The sequence below is a fragment of the Camarhynchus parvulus genome, chromosome 1A, assembly GCF_901933205.1.
Source record: "Camarhynchus parvulus chromosome 1A, STF_HiC, whole genome shotgun sequence".
In the NCBI taxonomy this organism is placed as follows: domain Eukaryota; kingdom Metazoa; phylum Chordata; class Aves; order Passeriformes; family Thraupidae; genus Camarhynchus; species Camarhynchus parvulus.
In genome coordinates, this window is record NC_044586.1 from 22,821,646 (window position 1) to 22,838,665 (window position 17,020).

General features: G+C 45.0%; 1 protein-coding gene across 1 annotated transcript in view; it reads left to right on the forward strand.

The window, feature by feature from the left end:
- Positions 1–17,020, forward strand: part of CACNA1I (calcium voltage-gated channel subunit alpha1 I) — a 151,598-nt gene that overhangs the window by 105,153 nt on the left and 29,425 nt on the right. Inside the window, 6 exon segments of the mRNA XM_030959648.1 lie at positions 5,148–5,451; positions 6,827–7,227; positions 14,206–14,357; positions 15,416–15,601; positions 16,272–16,389; positions 16,851–17,006. Of these exon segments, the coding sequence (XP_030815508.1) occupies positions 5,148–5,451; positions 6,827–7,227; positions 14,206–14,357; positions 15,416–15,601; positions 16,272–16,389; positions 16,851–17,006 (1,317 nt within the window).

Here is a 17,020-nt window from a genome sequence, read left to right on the forward strand (position 1 = left end):
TCTAACAAGGAAGGATTGTGTTTTTTATGAAGGCTCTTGCATGTTGCTCACCTGGGGGACCAAAGTCAAGAGTGAAATGGAAAGACATAGGATGAATTATGGGAAGTATAAAATCTGTATGTGGTAGGATCAATTTAGTTTCAGCTCACTGAGCAAGGACCTCAGTGTGTATTTCCAAGGCCAACGTGCATTTGGATGAATGGACCTGGCCAGGACTCTGATCTTCATCCAACACTTGTCCTATGGAGCCATGCCCTTCAAGAAATAGGATCTCTAGAAGCAGTCACCCAGTAACACTAACAGACTGACCTGTACAGGATCTAGTTTGCATTCAAGCTGGCATGCAATGACTTGAGATAAAGCAGACTTTAATTCATTTCTGTGAGAAATTCTGCAGCCTGTACATATGGAGGGTGGCCCAAAAGAAAAAAATCCATTGGCCCATTCAGATCACACAACTTAAACATCTTACTATATCCTTGATTTCACCCTGCCTTACAGTCTTCTATTCTCACAAGGGAAAGACAAGGAGATAAAAACAGGGATATGACGTACTCCCTGTGGGCTGAAGCATGAACCTGGACAGCAGAGGTGAAATATACCTTAAGGAATGTTGCTTTTACTTTGATGCTGGAGAGTCCCAAAGAGACAGTGCAGTGATGTGATAGCACAGAATGGGATAATGGGGGGGAGTTTCCACAGGCTCTGTTCTCAAGGGCAAACTGGACATCTACTGCTTTTGGGGAGTTCAGGAAATAATAATTTCCCATTAATTTTGTTCATATACCCCGCAATGCAATAGATATTTAGTACCCACCTGCATTTTGACTTTGAACAGCATGGTCAGGATACCCCAATTTGTACAATATGCAATTAGACGTAGACTTTACTCCTTGTCCCACAGCCCCAGTCTCTCCCAGAGCCAGGAAGGACTGTGCAGGGTCAGTGTTTAACCACTGGGGCACACATACCCAGTCTTTTGTAGGCCAGTTCCAGAAACTGCCCTTCCCCCCACATTTCAAACTACATAAATTCTGTCAGCGTATTTTTGGTTTCTAAGTATCCTTCTAGTGCTGGCTCACGTCATGTGGATTCACAGTGATTCAAACTGTGTCTCTGCATTTGCAGGCACCGAAAACCCTCAATTAAACACTCCACCTGAGATGTTACTGCAGAGTGTCATTGACATTTCTAGACACTCCCTCCTCATTTGCAGAAGCCATATATGTTTATTTCTGTCAAACACAGGAGAACATGATTCTCAGGTTACTTTGGGGACTGCTGAGAGCAAAGGAGTCATATGCTAGGTGGAATATTTTCTTTACCTTTGTGGAGTTATGCCAAGGAAGTATTTAGCCTTCCTGCTACCTTCTTGGCATGCAATGCATCTTTTGTAGCATAGAGCAAGCCACCATGTCTAACTTGATACTATTTGGCTGCATTTTCTATCTAAATCTTCATATAGAAATGATGATCCCTCTTTAAGTCTCATGAAGTACAGCCCTTCCAGCCTTTATCCTTCCCTCCTTCTCCATGCTTTGAAGGCCTGGCTTTCTAATCAGGATTGTTCTGACAGTTGTGTTTTAAGCCCTGACTCTTTGCTTTTCCACTCACATTCTGGCTTTGGCTCAGGCTTACTCTTCTGGGGCTGGATCTCTGCAGCTTCTCTCTAGAGCTGTGCTTTCATCCATGACTTCTTCCCTACAATGGTATCTGCAAACACCTACATGAGGGCATTACCTGCTACTGCTCATATGGCAGGAAGAAGGCTCCACCATCTGGATACACTCCCAGCACAGTTAGAAATCCTGCACAGATGTGCTTCTCTGAGGGGAAGGATGCTGACTGACCATGGCACTCTGAGTGGCCTTGTAGAACAACCTGGGAAAAGCATTTTATGCGTTCAGCAGATTTTAAAATGCTTCCCCCTTGACCAGAGATCATGGATATGATATGAAGGAAGGACTACTCCCTGCTCTTGGGTCAGTGTTTCACTTGGGTTTTCCTGCTTGAGGTCCAGGTGTCTCTGGCACCTCTCCAGCTACTTGGACACTGCTATGGCTCCTGGACTGGAGCAAACTCTTCTGAACTCTTACACTGGCATCTGCATTGCAGCACTCAGGGGCTCCTTGAAAGGCTCTGTGCTTACACAAATGGGCCTCACAAGGTAAGCTGGATATCCAGCAGTAAAGCAGTAAAAGTAATTGACAAGTCAGGATCTGCAGCACTAGTCAGATTTTGTCAGATATTGCAGAGGTGGGGCTTGAACTTTGGGCTGAATGAGGCCAGGATCTGCTTTATCAAAGCACAGCTCAGTCTCAGGGCTGAACAGGACCCTGTGTTGGGACTCAGAATCAAGGGTCTCCATCTGCTTCCCTCAAATGCTTTGACTCCATGTCTGACTCTTTCTGTCTCTCTGCTCAGCCAGCTGAGATGAATCACTCAATTAGGAGCCTTCTGGGACCCTTCCTGTCCTTCTCCTAGCTGGGAGGCAGTGCCAAGCTCAGCAGAGACTGAGAGTTTATTGACTTGCCTGTGGTTTCAAGGATTAGCCAAGCTAATTTGCTTTGTGTTTTAATGTTTCTAGCTAAAAGAATAAGGACTGGGGAGTAGTTCCCATATCCAGTCTCATCACTGCCCCCCTTTTTGTTCATCTGGTGGGAGATGGCAGCATACAGTGCCTGTGAGGACAGGGCTCAGGGATGTGAACCTCAACCCCTCTCCAGAGTCAACCCTAGGCTGACAGTGCAGTCCTGGTGACGCATCTCAGCCCTCAGCTCTTCCTCTTGTGGCCTAGAGAGAAGGTGTGGCAAGCCCTCATTGCTTGTTGTTCGGGAGTTGTGGGAGGTTGCAGAGTACGGGGCAGTGTCACAGGTGGTGTTCCAGAAATGCTCACACAGCTGGTGCCTGCCTCCCTGCCCTGCCTCACTCAGTGCCAGCTGAGGGACACAACCAAAAGGGAAAGCCCGGGTGAGTATCATGCTGCTGAGGACTGTGCATCAGAGAAGAATTTGGATTGCCAGTAATACATTCATCAGTTAAAATAAAACATGCAAGACATCACAGACTAGAGAAAATGTTGGGTGAAGGCAAAGGAATCTGAACGAGGCATTATTTTAATTTTCAAGACTGCATGCTGAAACTGAAGGAAAAATAGGCTGAAATATGGGGGAAGGAAGGAGAAGAGAAGAGAAGAGAAGGGTTCAGTGATGAAGGGAAACAGAATTAGAACAGCTTTGAAGGGTGCTGAGAGGAGGAGGGGAGGGGAGGGGAAAAAAAAGCCCTTTATTTTGAGATACTTTATTGTCATTATGTTGAATCTGGTTGGCAAGAGCTTCATGTTTCAAAGGGTTATTGAGATGCTAGCAAGGACACGTCCCCTTTGAACAAAGGGCACCTGTGTCCAAGAGAAAGGGTCACCCAGAAGGGCAACCCATAAGAGCTAGGAACTGAGGGAAAGGCTGCTTGGATAGGTAAAACAAGCTTTGAGGTACTTGCTGAAATAAACCCTTTTTCCATTCACAAGCACTAGGGTCAGGTTATCAGTACCTGTGCCTGCTCTGTTCCCTTTGCTGGAAAGATTTACAGGAGAGGAGACATGTGAAGACAAGGTCAGGACGGAATCCTGCTCTCTGTCAGATCTGTTTGCTTGCAAAGGAAGGACAGTGAGGGGAGATGGGTCCTGTGTGTGTTCACACAGGAGAAACTGGTGCCAGGGTGCCCCTTAGCAGGGATGCTCACAGGTCCAGGGGAAGCAGAAATCTTGAACTGGTGCTTAATCTCCTCCCAGGGGCTGCCCCACAGAGTCTGTTTCAGAGCACTGCAGATGCAGAGTCTTTGTTCAGAGTTTAGGCTCTGCACTTTATCAATGCCCTATTGACACAGCTGTGCAGGGAGTAGACACCAATCAAGGTGTCACAGCTTTTGGAAATTATTTTGAATGTAGTTACTAGCCTTTTTATGTATGAAATTCTCATCATATTGAAGCCCGGGATTTATCATCCATCCATCTATCTATCTATCTATCTATCTATCTATCTATCTATCTATCTATCTATCTATCTATCTATCTATCTATCTATCTATCTATCCATCCATCCATCCATCCATCCATCCATCCATCCATCCATCCATCCATCCATCCATCTATTTACGGATAGACCTCCTGGTGGAAATTAAGCTCTAATTTCATGATATGTAACACAGGGTGAGTTAATTTTGCCTCTAGAACTCTCAGCACAAAGAAATGCTTGCTCCATTTTATAAATAAGAAAGCTGAGGTTTAAAGGGAGCATTTAAGTTTTAAATTAAGCCTGGTAGACATTTGGGCTTCTGTATGGAGAATAGGGAGAACTTGGGCATTTTGTTTGCTCTTTCTAAGAAATTGGGAGTGTGTTTTTTACAGCTTTTGTGTTTGAAATGAGAAGCCTATGTAGGCCAGAGGAGAAGTTAAAGAAGAGCTAATATGATATGCCTTGTATCAGAAGAATAGAAAACAAGCAAGGAAGCCTGGCTTTACCAGACTACTTAGTGTCCTTCTAAAAAAGGACACATTTTATTTGTAAAATGTTTTTTGATTTCAAAAGCTCACTTGTTTCAGGAAAGCCCCATCTCCCTATATGGAGAATTAAGGTGCAAATGGTAGAAATCAATAATATGCCCCAAGTATACTAGTATGTCATTAAAATGATCTGAGAATACTGACATTTCTTCCAAGAGGTAGAGACTATAAATGGCTTTTTCCAGTGGACAATAATTAGTAGAGGAGAAATCAACCAAACTGGTTCTCTGTCTCCTACCTTCTATTTAACACAAGGAAGAGAGGAAAATATAGTCCAGTTTTCATCAAACCCTTTGTATGTAACTTATAAGTGATTGCTAAGGGTCCCAAAACCTGCTGAAAGTTGGACCTATTTCCTGAATTTCAATCCATAGCTTTAAATTCTTAATGGAAATTATGTTGAGTGAGATACCAAACCAAGCTAATGGACTCCTGGCTTTCTCTGAAACCTCTTCTCCATATGCAGACTGATTCCCACTCCTCTGTCTGCCTCCAGTCACTTTCTCCTCCTCTCCCCTCTTACATTCCTGCTCCCACATGTTCTTTTTCATGCTGACATTGGTCCCTTCTCCTCCTTTGCTGCTAGGTGGGCTCCTTCTTCATGATCAACCTGTGCCTGGTGGTCATTGCCACGCAGTTCTCGGAGACCAAGCAGCGGGAGCACCAGCTGATGCAGGAGCAGAGGGCCCGGTACCTGTCCTCCAGCACCGTTGCCAGCTACATGGAGCCGGGCGATTGCTACGAGGAGATCTTCCAGTACGTCTGCCACATCCTGCGCAAGGCCAAGCGCCGCACCCTGGGGCTCTACAACAGCGTGCAGAGCTGGCGCCACGGCCACGAGCCCGGCCGTGCCAAACCCGGCGGCAACAGGAAAACCCAGAGGCACCACAGTAAGGATTGCATGGGTAAACCTGGAAATGCCAGTGGTGGAAATGTGACAGGAATGGGAGCATCTCCGTGTGCCAGCTTGCTGAAGGACCTGTGCCTATAAAGCACAGAATTAGAATTAACATTGGCCACTGAGCATGGCACTGTGGCCAGCACACCAGAGCAGCAAGGGAGGGGTGACCGGCAAGAATGGGAATGAAACACGGCTGGCCAGCAGGGAGCAGGGATAATCCAGATCTGAAACCCAGAGACCATAAAGAGATAAAGACACTGAGGCTTGTAAAGGGCTCCATGTCTGGTATAGCCAGGTGCTGATAGCAGTTTGGGATAGAGAAGAATTAGGCGATACAACAAAGTGGGGCAAATGATTGGACCTGGGGCACAGCAGGTCTCCCAGAGCTCTCCTCCCAAAGTCAGTTGCTTCCAGACCTTAAGAGAGAGGCAAATAGAGTTGAATTGCAATAAGGTGTCACCTGAACCTGAGGTGTGATGCTGAAGAAGTCTGGTTGATGTGCAAGGACAATGGAGACAATTTCTCTTGATGGCAGCACATGCTGTTGCATAAAATTAGATGTGAGATATCATTTAAATTGGGTTTCTGGCTGGAAAAGTCACTGTAAAAATGGTTTTATAGGGTTAGTATTAACTGCCTGCTGATGCCTTTCCTAAGTTATGCTCCCATTAACAACCAAAAAGGCAGATTTTCCTTCAGCGTGTCTTGCATACTCAAACTTTCATTTTTTTTACTTGCTGGGAGAAAAGTTTCTGGAGGCTTCATGCACTCTGTTAATGAATTAATTGCTTCATTTCCCCCAGTGTCCATTTGATCTTCCAGGCCAAAATGGAGGATCAAGGGACACTAATTTAGATTTCTCTGGTTCATAGTGCACACTGTCAGGGGGAAGTGTTCCTGTGTTACCTCTTCTGGCTTCTTGAGATGCTTTGCTAATGTAGTTTCTCTGATTAAGAGAGTTCTGTTCAGCCTAGGGGTTCTCAGACCCCACTTGTAGCAGTTCAGGCCAAAAGCAGTTTCATGACCACTTTTCCCCTCAGGTCCCACTTAACACAAGCTAGTGAGTCTCAAACTGTGATTTCCACATGAGACAAAGCAGTTCTTCCTCTGATGGACATGAACCCCATTCAGCATAATCACAGGCAACCTGAACAGTACCATGTGTTTTGGAGACACAGCCTGTCAGCATAGAGCCCCAAAGGGCTCCCATTGCTGCCCTTGAGATGATGTGTCAGTATTTAATCATCCTCACAGCTAAAAAAACCTCAGTTATCCTGTCTAAATACCCAGAAGCCAAGCAGGTATCCGCTTTGAATGTCTTTCTAGTATTCTCCTTCTTTAAGCAGCACCATTTCTCTTTCCAGGGCTTTGCCAGCAGCACTACTCTCTTGGCTGCCCTCCTCAGGGCTTAGTCCAGCCCATTGCTGTGACAGCAACCTCTGATCCCACCAACTGCCCCCGGTGCCACAGGGCAGAGCACGAAGCATCCAGAAGGCTCTCAGTGCTGGATAGTGCTGGCTCAGACCAGGAGGATGGAGGGGCCAGTGAGGGGGAGGGGGAGGGCAGCCAAGAGGACCAGGGTGCCTCAGCGCTGGAGAAGGAGGAGGAGTTGGAAGAAGGAGGACGGCTGAAGCTCTGCAGTGACGTGTGGCGAGAAGTGAGGGTCAAGCTTCGAGTGATTGTGGACAGCAAGTATTTCAACCGTGGGATCATGATTGCAATCCTGGTGAACACCATCAGCATGGGCATTGAGCACCACGAACAGGTAAAGCACCTCAGGGCACAAGGTGGGCACCGTGGACTCCTCCTGCTGCGGGTTATGGCCTTGCTAAGCAGCTGATGCAACTTGGTGGAGGCAGAGACTGAGCAATTTGGACCTCAGACTGCAGCACAGATGGTCCCAGCATGACCTTGGAGAAAGCCTCAGGATCTTGCAGGGTCTCTTGCTTTCTTATACCTGTACTTAATTGCTTTCTCTCTCTCTCTCCCCCCGTGTATTTTCTTCTCACCTCTTTTCAATGCCTCTCTTTTCCTCCTCCCTGGTCACTCATCCCACTGTTTCTCTTTTTTGCCCTGTCTCCATGTTCTGTCTGCTTCTCTCTCTGTCATCCTCATCTCTTCCATCTTCCTCATCTCTCTCACTCGTTTCTCTCTTCATTAGCTTACTGAATCCTTAGTCTATGTGGTTAATTTAATGTGCCCTCTGGGGATGTCAGAGGCACTTCACCAGCATCTCAATTCAAATCCATCAGCTTGCTAGCCTTCCCAACTTAATTAAGAGGTGTCTGAGCACATTCTATCTGTACAAGAAGGCTAGGAAAGGCACCGCCTCTAATCTCCAGTCATTTTGGGGGCTCAGGCTGCTTGAGCCTTTCCTTTGCCCTGAGAGTAAGAAGTGATAGATAGGTCAGGCACAAGCAGCAGGTGTGGGCACAGGCTTGACTTTCACACCAGTAGTTTGCAGGCAGCTCTGAGTCAGCTGTACACTTTATCCTAATGACAGACATATGAGATGGAGAGGAATTGTGTGCCCTCATTTTATAGCTGAGAGACAGAGACTGTGTCTGCACTGTGGTGTGCAGTGCCAGCATCAGAGGGAGTTAAGCATGCCCATGACATTGCATCTGCATGACTGGTTGGTAGCTCTGCTGCACTTTGCATTGAATAGTCCATGCTGTACATCCACATCTCAGATCTATGCTGTCAGTCTGAATGTGACCAAGACTCACTCCATGTGTCTGCCCAGATCACAAAATAAGACATTGCTGCACTACTGAGATGCTGACTGTATTGAAACTCTGGAGCCAAGGTGAAGTCTGGTCCTGAGCACAGTCTCAGGCAGCAAAGAGATAGGCAGTGAGCCCAGTTCAAGCAAGGCACTCAGATTTGTCCTGTGCTGTATCAGGATGAAGATACCTTCAGACCCAGAGTATCTTAAATTTCCTGTTTGAGGCAACACAGTGTCTGAGGCAGTATTCGAAGCCTCAGATATCTGGATCCCACCCACGTATCAAGCTTTAAACCAATTTTCAAAGCCCAGCTAGTTTCTAATACAAGGCTGTGACACCTTAATTTGATCCCAGAATTCAAAACTGCACTGGCTGCTTCAGTACTAGAAAAATACTGGCAGGAGCCCAGATGAGAGGAGAATGAAGAAGACGCTGGAGGGGTTGACTCATGGAAATAGATAAAAAAGAGCAAAGTATTTATCACGTAGCAGAGAGATGACTAAGGGCTGGAGCCCAGGACAATTTGAAAACTGCCCACTGGTATTTTAAAGATGTGATCACTAAGCAAGGAGAGCCATTGTTCATCCTGGTTTAATGGACACAGCGTGAATAATAGTTTGACAGAAGAATACTTGAGCTGGAGATAGAGAATTCACTCTCATGTTCTGGCTATTGTATGTGCAGATTTAAGCCCTTCTAGGATGCCTCTGCTGTGTTTGTACAGCCTGCAGTAGAGCAGGATCTGCCTCTGCAGCCTTGGGGTTTCTAGTAGCAGGTTCTTAATCATAGTCCTTAAAATTGTACTATCACTTTTTATCCATAAGTAGTTGGGAAAAGCTTATGACCCTGCATGCTGTTTCTACCAGAAGAGCTGTCAGCCAAATTGATCATAACTGAAAAATGCGGTGCAGCCTGTTTATTAAAAATGTGTACTCAATTCTGTTATCCTGGCACAAAAAGACTAAAACATATTTAGACCATACCATGAATTTTGGGGTTTTTTTCTGTCAGCAGTTAACTCAGAAGCACACAGACATTTGTACCTCCCTTTGGTCTCCTCAAGTTTTTCTCAAACCATGCCATCAGTACATCTTAGGCTGGTGCTTCATTGGCTACTTATTTCTCCTTTCTTTCTCTTTTCCCTGTTGTCTTTTCTCCCAAAAGCACAAATTTTCACAAAACGAAATCCAGCAAAGCCCCTCTGCACACCAGGATCTGTGATTTGCAGGGTGTCACCATCCTGTGATTGAAAAAGCTTCTGTTGTTTCAGCTATTACATTATGTGATGTCTTCTGACCCAGAGCTAATGCCTATGGAGAACTCTTGAGCTTTTATTTTCTGGTACATGGGCTATCACAAGCCCAGCCACTCTCTGGGGACATACCTGGCTGGGCAGCTCATGGCATGTGTGTCAGCAACTTGCACTCCACTTTTTTATGGGCTGTTCACCAGCAAGCTGACCAAAGCACCCACAGCCATCAGTTTAAGGGGTGAGGCACAAGTTTCAGGCTTATAAACACAGGGACTCAGGGGACAGAGCACATGCATGAGTGTTGCCCAGTCTTGACCAACAGACAGAAAGACATGAATTTAAACTGTTTGTTATAATTCAGGGGTTTAATATTCATGGTGGTTTTCTTCCAGGAGACTTAACCTCAACAACTCAAATAACTTTACTCATATTCAAATGACCTTGGAATTTGGCTTAGTTTGGCTTATTCATCCAGTCCTGATTGTGTGGCCAAGGCAGCTTCCATCTGCATATATATTTCTTGTGAGGGAAATCAACTCATTTTAGGAGAAACTGCATTTCTATGAGTCATTTTTAATCCATGATCTTATAACAAGATATCATTTGTAAATAGCTATGTTTATTTAAATCCATCAGTTTGCAATATACCGTGTAATATTCTCAGTATTAGGCCTTTAGATATTGCTGAGACATTGCATAAGCCAAGCCCCATCATTTCAAGCTTTGTCCTGCTTGAAATAGTTTTAGCAGTTCTTCAGATCTGCCTCTATTTGGAAATGTCTATTTTTAAAATCCAGTGTAGAAAATATTAGATTCTTGTGGCTGTCCAGAAGAATTCTTTTAAGAGGCTTATTTTTTTCTTAATATTCACAGTAAGTCTGGTGCTGCTGACTTTTCTCCCTTATTCAGCATGAGAATGGAAACCTTGTCCCAGCTGAATCTTCCAGACTGCCTTTCTCATCATGTATTTCTTGAATGGCCTGTTGGACTCAAGCCTCTCTGCCATTAGCAGCCATTTTAGACAGCTGAGTGACTTGGTTTATCTTCTCCAGTATCTACTTAAAGTTTTCCTTCATATATCAGATCAGTACTTTATGAGGTCTCTCTGTGTGGATTAGATGACGATCCCCTGTTTCCTAACTAGAACCATCCTGTGGATCAGTACCCTCATATCCTTTAGCCTATGTGATTTCACTTTATGCCAGCATTTATTGCATTCACAAGTTTGCATTTTACAGTTATTGCTTCTCTCTTTGTTATTTGCTCCTTGTCAGAAACATTCAGCAAATGTCGAATCCAGCTCATCATACTGACGTTTCGTGAGGATGGAACAGTCTCCCTGGAGTGGTGATGAAACCACACTATCTCAGCCTTGTAGAACCAGAGTATAAAAATCATGTAATCCTGCATTGGTTGTGGGGTGGTGATTTAACTTATGTAAAATTTCGTATGTTCTATAGCTGATTTTTATGGCTCTTCTAATTATTGCCAAGTGACTTTGAAATTGTAAGTAAAAATAGGCTGGAGAGATCTCTTTATGGAATATTTCTTTTTCTTGATCTCATCACAGAGGCGGTGATGTGTAGGTTCAGTAGGGCTGGTCTGCATAGGTCACATCAATTACTCTTCAGTTTCTAGACAGTTGCAAATTTACTCCTGGTTAGGAGAAACTTTTTTCTGCGGGGGCTTCATGGGGATCTGTATTTTCTTAGCCTTTCCTATGATGCAGGAGTTTCTGTCTGCTGCTAGATAATGGACTAATTATATTTTCAGTCAAATCTGGCAAAAGAGCTCCAAAGTTAGTAAGAAATTGAAAGGGAGAAAAAAGCTGAGCTGCTGCCCTCTATTGCCCCAGTTCTAGTTTCTGATCATGGGACAGGAGTGCTGAAATAAATCTGAATCATATCTTTTACTCTCAGTATTTGATCTACATTGTTAGAGACAGAGGACTTTATTCCACAATGTGAATTAGATTGTTTCATGGATTGGGAAAGAGATCCATACACAGGATAGATTAACCATTCTGGTTAAAACACTGGCCCAGGACATACCTTGGCCCCTGGGATCTCTGCCCCTTCAAGTTATCCTCCTTACCCCAATACTCAGCTCAAGTTTCACTTTTAGTGTGATGGGTAAATCAGTCTGTCCTGTCTTGGCAATGTGAACAGACTGCTTGTGGGGACATTTCTGGTGTTCCTTTCTTTTCCTTGGACTAACGTAGCCTTGAGCTCAGTTCTTTCCTTGGGGATTCTTCAATGTACAGTTTCTAGGTAAAGCTGGGAGGAGGAAGGGTTTAGATGCTGAATGCCTGAATGCTGTCTGTGGAAGCCTGGGGAGACCTCACAATAGCAAGGTGACACATCCACTGTGTTGGAGATCCCATATGTTGGTAGGAAGAAAAGGAGGGAACCAGTTTTCCCCTTTGCTTGTCCTCTTCATCAAGTTCTCACTTCCCTGGCCAGAGAAGGGTCCCCAAGTCCCAGACACCCGCCCCGCCCTGTCCATTGTCACTCCCAGCCACACCACCCTAGGAACAAGGACATTGCCACACAGGACACAACCCCGGTGAGCCCCACCCTGCAGCCTTGGCCCCCAGCTGACAGCTCTTTGCACTCTGACAAATTAGCTCTATCTCCAGAAACGGCTGCAATGCTGGATCTGCCTTAGTGCCTCTCCATCTGGCTCCTCTGTATAATCTCTTTTTTTCCTGAGTTCATTTCTTTTATGTTGCTCTTCCTTTCCCAGCATTTACTTCTTTGCTACACTATTTAAAACAACTCTTTCATTCTCTACTTCTTGTGGGTGCTAGTGAGTTTAATTTTTTTCCAGCTTTGTTTTTTGATTTCTCTTTTTCTGCTTTTATCTCTACTTATCCCTTCTTTCTGTCTTTCTTTCTCTGCCTAGTCTTTCCTGTTCCTCTGTTTAGGAAGGATGCTTTGCTGGGGCTGACTGATGGTCCATTAGAAACAGATTAACAGGTGAGGATTGACTGGAGAAACAGATGTCAAGGAGAGAAGGAGAGACAGAAGAACAGGTGACCTTTTCCACAAGCAAGATGCAAGCATGGTTTTTCAAACATCAGTTGCTCCCTGCAAGAGCATGAGAGAATGTATGGAAAGCAGAGAGGAGAATTAGCCCACCATCATAACCTGTTGCTTTTTTGCATTGCTTATTTTCAGTGACACAATGGTTTGCTCCAGACTGAAATTGGCATCTCAGTTTAACATATAGGCCTCGTGTTCTCAGCAACTGTTACTGCTGGGTCTCGGTGAAGTGATCTTCATCTCTCCCTTCCCACATGCACTTGTTCATTCCTTCTCTCTCTTCTCTTATCTCCACTCTTTCTCCATCATTTTCAGGGTGGTCTTGCTTTTCAGATGTAACTATGGATGGAAATTGATCCAACTCCACTTTTTTTCATTTTAAAGACATGGACGATTTTAATAAAAAGCTGCAAGGAGGAGTGCAAGAAATTAACAAACGGCATGGGAAGCTAGAGCTGTTTCCAGATCAGTTGTTCACCTGGAAGGATATTGGCCCCTGGGGGACTCAGAGCAGGGGTTAAAGCACACCCCAGCTTCAGGCAGAGAACCAGAACTGCATTCTTCCCTCACTTCCCTTTCCACCAGCTGTAGAGGTAACAGGCATGGCCAATGCAAAGGCCACCCTTCAGCAAAACAGCAGTTTTGCAGACCATGGGGAGAGACCATGACTTCCCTTCCTCATGGGCACTAATATTGAGTTCATGCTAAAAATATTGGCTCTGACATGCAGGAACTCACTTTTTTGTTTCTGCAGTGCCAGGAATGTCTGTCCTCTCTTGCTTTCTACAACAGGCATTTGCAGTTTTCTTGTTCCCATCCATTTTATGTGATGCTTAAAAGTGTGGCTTGGTGGTCAGGCAGAGCTCAGACCAATGCAAAGGAAGATGCACCCTCTTTATTTTTCAACAGTCATCTTGTGTCATTCTTGGATTTTTCACCTTGTGCACTTGCCTTTCTCCTCTTCCTGTCCATTTCTCTGTATTCTTCACCCTGTCCTTCTCTCCCTTACAGATAGGTTTTAGCAGTGTGGTCCTCCTTGCTGTTGTCTTGTCTAGTTTGATATTTTCTTGGGTAATTATTGAGACCACTCTGAGGATAGAGGCATAAGACTGATGGAGCAAGACCAGGAAAGTAATGCATACAAGGGTTTGGTGGGGAAAGAGGGAGATAAAAATGGGGAAGTGAAAAAATAGAGAGGAAAGGGGCAGATTGGTGCCGCGATATTTAGAGGAAGATGGAGGACTGTTTTCCAGTCATTTAAATGTTTTCAAAATTTCAGAAAAAAAAGAAGTGCCAGCTACCTGTGGAAACCTCAGAGGAAGAAATTCTTGAAGGAAGAGGTTGACTGCAAATCAGGCAATTTTGCTCTCCTTCAAGAATTACTCAAGTTCTTTGCCCAAAATCAAGCAGCCTTTAGCTAGGGGAACAGGATCTGGGGTGGGATGTAGGAGATGCTTGGTCAGCCTCGGCTGTGTGAATGGCTGTGAGGCTCCTGGTTGCCTCTAGTAAAAAAAGTTGTTAGAAATTTAATCTGTGATGAAGGTAGCAAATCTGCAAAGGTATTGGAGTGCAAGTGTTGCTATCCAGCTCCACTCTAGTGTCACCCCGGGAAATTTGCAACTCCCTACAAACCCTGTTCCCTGGGAAGGGTAACACATTATTTCCCATCATTTCAGAGCTCTTTCAGTTCTGACTCTCTGAATTTGCATTCTCTCTAGCCAGAGGAATTGACCAACATCTTGGAGATCAGCAATGTTGTCTTCACAAGCATGTTTGCCCTGGAGATGATCCTGAAACTTGCTGCTTTTGGTCTCTTTGATTACCTTCGCAACCCCTACAACATCTTTGACAGTATCATCGTCATCATCAGGTGATAAGGGCCTTGGGGGTCAGCTGAAATACACACAGAAAAGAGTACCACAGAGCTTGCAGAGTATTTCAAAAAGAATTTAGCAGCTACACTGAGAGGAGCTGGGCTGATGCACAAGGCCAAGGATTGGGAGACCAAGATGTCTTTTCCCAATGCTTGGTGTTGGTGCTATGGAAGCCACACAGCATTTCTGTCCCTTAGTTCTTTCCTCTGTAGAGTGGAGGCAATTGCAACTGCCGTGTTAAGTTCACAACAAATGAAATATTAGCTGTGAAATATTTTGAAAATGCACAAATTGAAGATGTTACAGATGTTTAAAGTGTAAAAAAAGAACTTGTCTTGCTGGAATTTGATGCTGCAAGCCTTTCTTCATTCCTGCAACATGTACTGCCCTGTTCATGTTCTTAAGGCATAAATGAAGCTTTCAACATACAAGGATAAGCCTGTAGTTCATATTTCTGCCTTGCTCAGATAGATTTCCTGCCTCATCCCTTTGTACTGCTGAAATAGGAGTCTCCTGGAGCCAGGTTTCATAAGCTCTTGGAGACCTATTTCACACCCAAGATAGCTCAGCTACCTTAGAAGGCAGAAAATCAGCAGGTTGGCTTCTGTGGTAGTGTTGGAAACGAAAAGGTTTTAATAAAAGGCAAAATAACAAAACTCTTTACAGAGAAAAACCAAGCCAGGTGCAAGAGGTCCTCCTGCCCCTGGTAAAACACCTCACAAAAGTGATTAGTTTCTTTGGTCTCTTCTTTGTCTAGTAAGTTGCTTAGGCGGGACTTTTTGGCTCCTGTCCAATTAGCTATCCTTAAGTTTGAGGTGAAGTCCTCCAGGTCCTATGAGATGTCTTTTCATCTAATTGAGGAGAGAAACTTCCAGGCTTATTTCCTTTTTGAGGGAACAAAAGATAGTTTTGTCACTCCATCAACAAGGGGCACATTCCTACATACTGCCAATGCCAAGGTAAAGACTTTGCATTGTTATTCCTTGTTTTTTTCTGTTTGCTCACTGGTATTTTGTTCTGTCCCCCGTATTTGCTGTGCCTCTCTGGACCACAGCATCTGGGAGATCATTGGCCAGGCAGATGGGGGCCTGTCTGTGCTGAGGACATTCCGCCTGCTCCGCGTGCTGAAGCTGGTGCGCTTCATGCCGGCACTGCGCCGACAGCTGGTGGTGCTGATGAAGACTATGGACAACGTAGCCACCTTCTGCATGCTCCTCATGCTCTTCATCTTCATATTCAGGTGAGCAGGCAGTCAGCTCACGGTGTGCTGGAGTGGCGCTGTGTGGCTCATGGGGACAGCAGCTTCAGAGCATGACTCCATAACTCATCTTGCCCTTTGCTCCAGGCCAAGACAGTACTGACAAATATTTATTTTTTCATAAGGGCTGAACTTGCTCCTGCCTTAAATTGGATTCAGCAGCTGAGGATTTTGGCCTGGATGGGGTGGTGAAATACTGCCAGCAAATGCAGACATTGAGCATAATGTCGCATTACAGGATAGGTGAAGTCTCCTGCTAATCAGCACTAGCTACAGCAACAGTTCAGTCTGGAGGCTGATTCTGGCAGAAGAGCAGCAGGAAGCAACCAAAAAAGTTTGTCTGTGCATGCCATGGATACCCTGATAGCAAGATGAAGACATATGAGAGCAAAAAGGACGATAGAAAGAACAGATCTGACTGACAGGTTGGAGGGAATATATGAGTCAGAAGAGATGGAAAGGAAATTTTTTGGTGACCTACAGGGTTGCAATATGTAGCTCCTTCTTCACAGATAGCTCCCAGTGGTCTGATTGTGTTGCTGTACCCCTTGCTGCTGTGGTGTTGCACTAGATTTTCATGAGAAGACAATTACTCTGATGAGTTCATTGTGGTGGCAGAAATATTTATATTTGACATCATCTTGTTCCAAAGCATCCTGGGAATGCACATCTTTGGTTGCAAGTTCAGCCTCAGGACAGACACAGGAGACACAGTTCCTGACCGGAAGAATTTTGACTCCCTGCTGTGGGCCATTGTCACCGTCTTCCAGGTGAGCCCACTTTGCTCTCTGTGGGTGGGCCAGGGCAAAGTGAAGAGGATCAGGAGATGATTTTTCCTCACTGAGGAGCACTACACTCACTCCTGACAGCACAAGAGGTTGTGGAGGAAGAACAATTGCATATTGGAACCAAACACCTGGTGTATATCTCAAAGAGGGGACCTTCTTCCTTCTTAGGAGACAGTGTGCAAAGGTCACTCCTGTTGTGGCAACTCCCAAGTTTAACGCTCTCACCTCAGCACATGACTGTCGTAATAGTTGTTCTTGTTTCTTCTTGCTCAGATAAGGTTGTTGATGCAGTGCTAGAGCTGGACAATGACAGTGGGTGTGTGTAAATGGGGAAGGTCAGAGGCCTGGTCTGGTCCTGATGCGTATTCTCCGACTGTCCTTTTCTGGGAATATGCTTCATGTTCTTCCATCATGTTTTCTGACCTTCTTGTGCTCCCTTGCAGATCCTAACCCAGGAGGACTGGAATGTTGTACTCTATAATGGCATGGCCTCCACCTCACCATGGGCTTCCCTCTACTTTGTGGCTCTTATGACATTTGGGAATTATGTACTCTTCAATCTTCTGGTGGCCATTCTTGTGGAGGGATTCCAGGCTGAGGTGAGCTAACACCA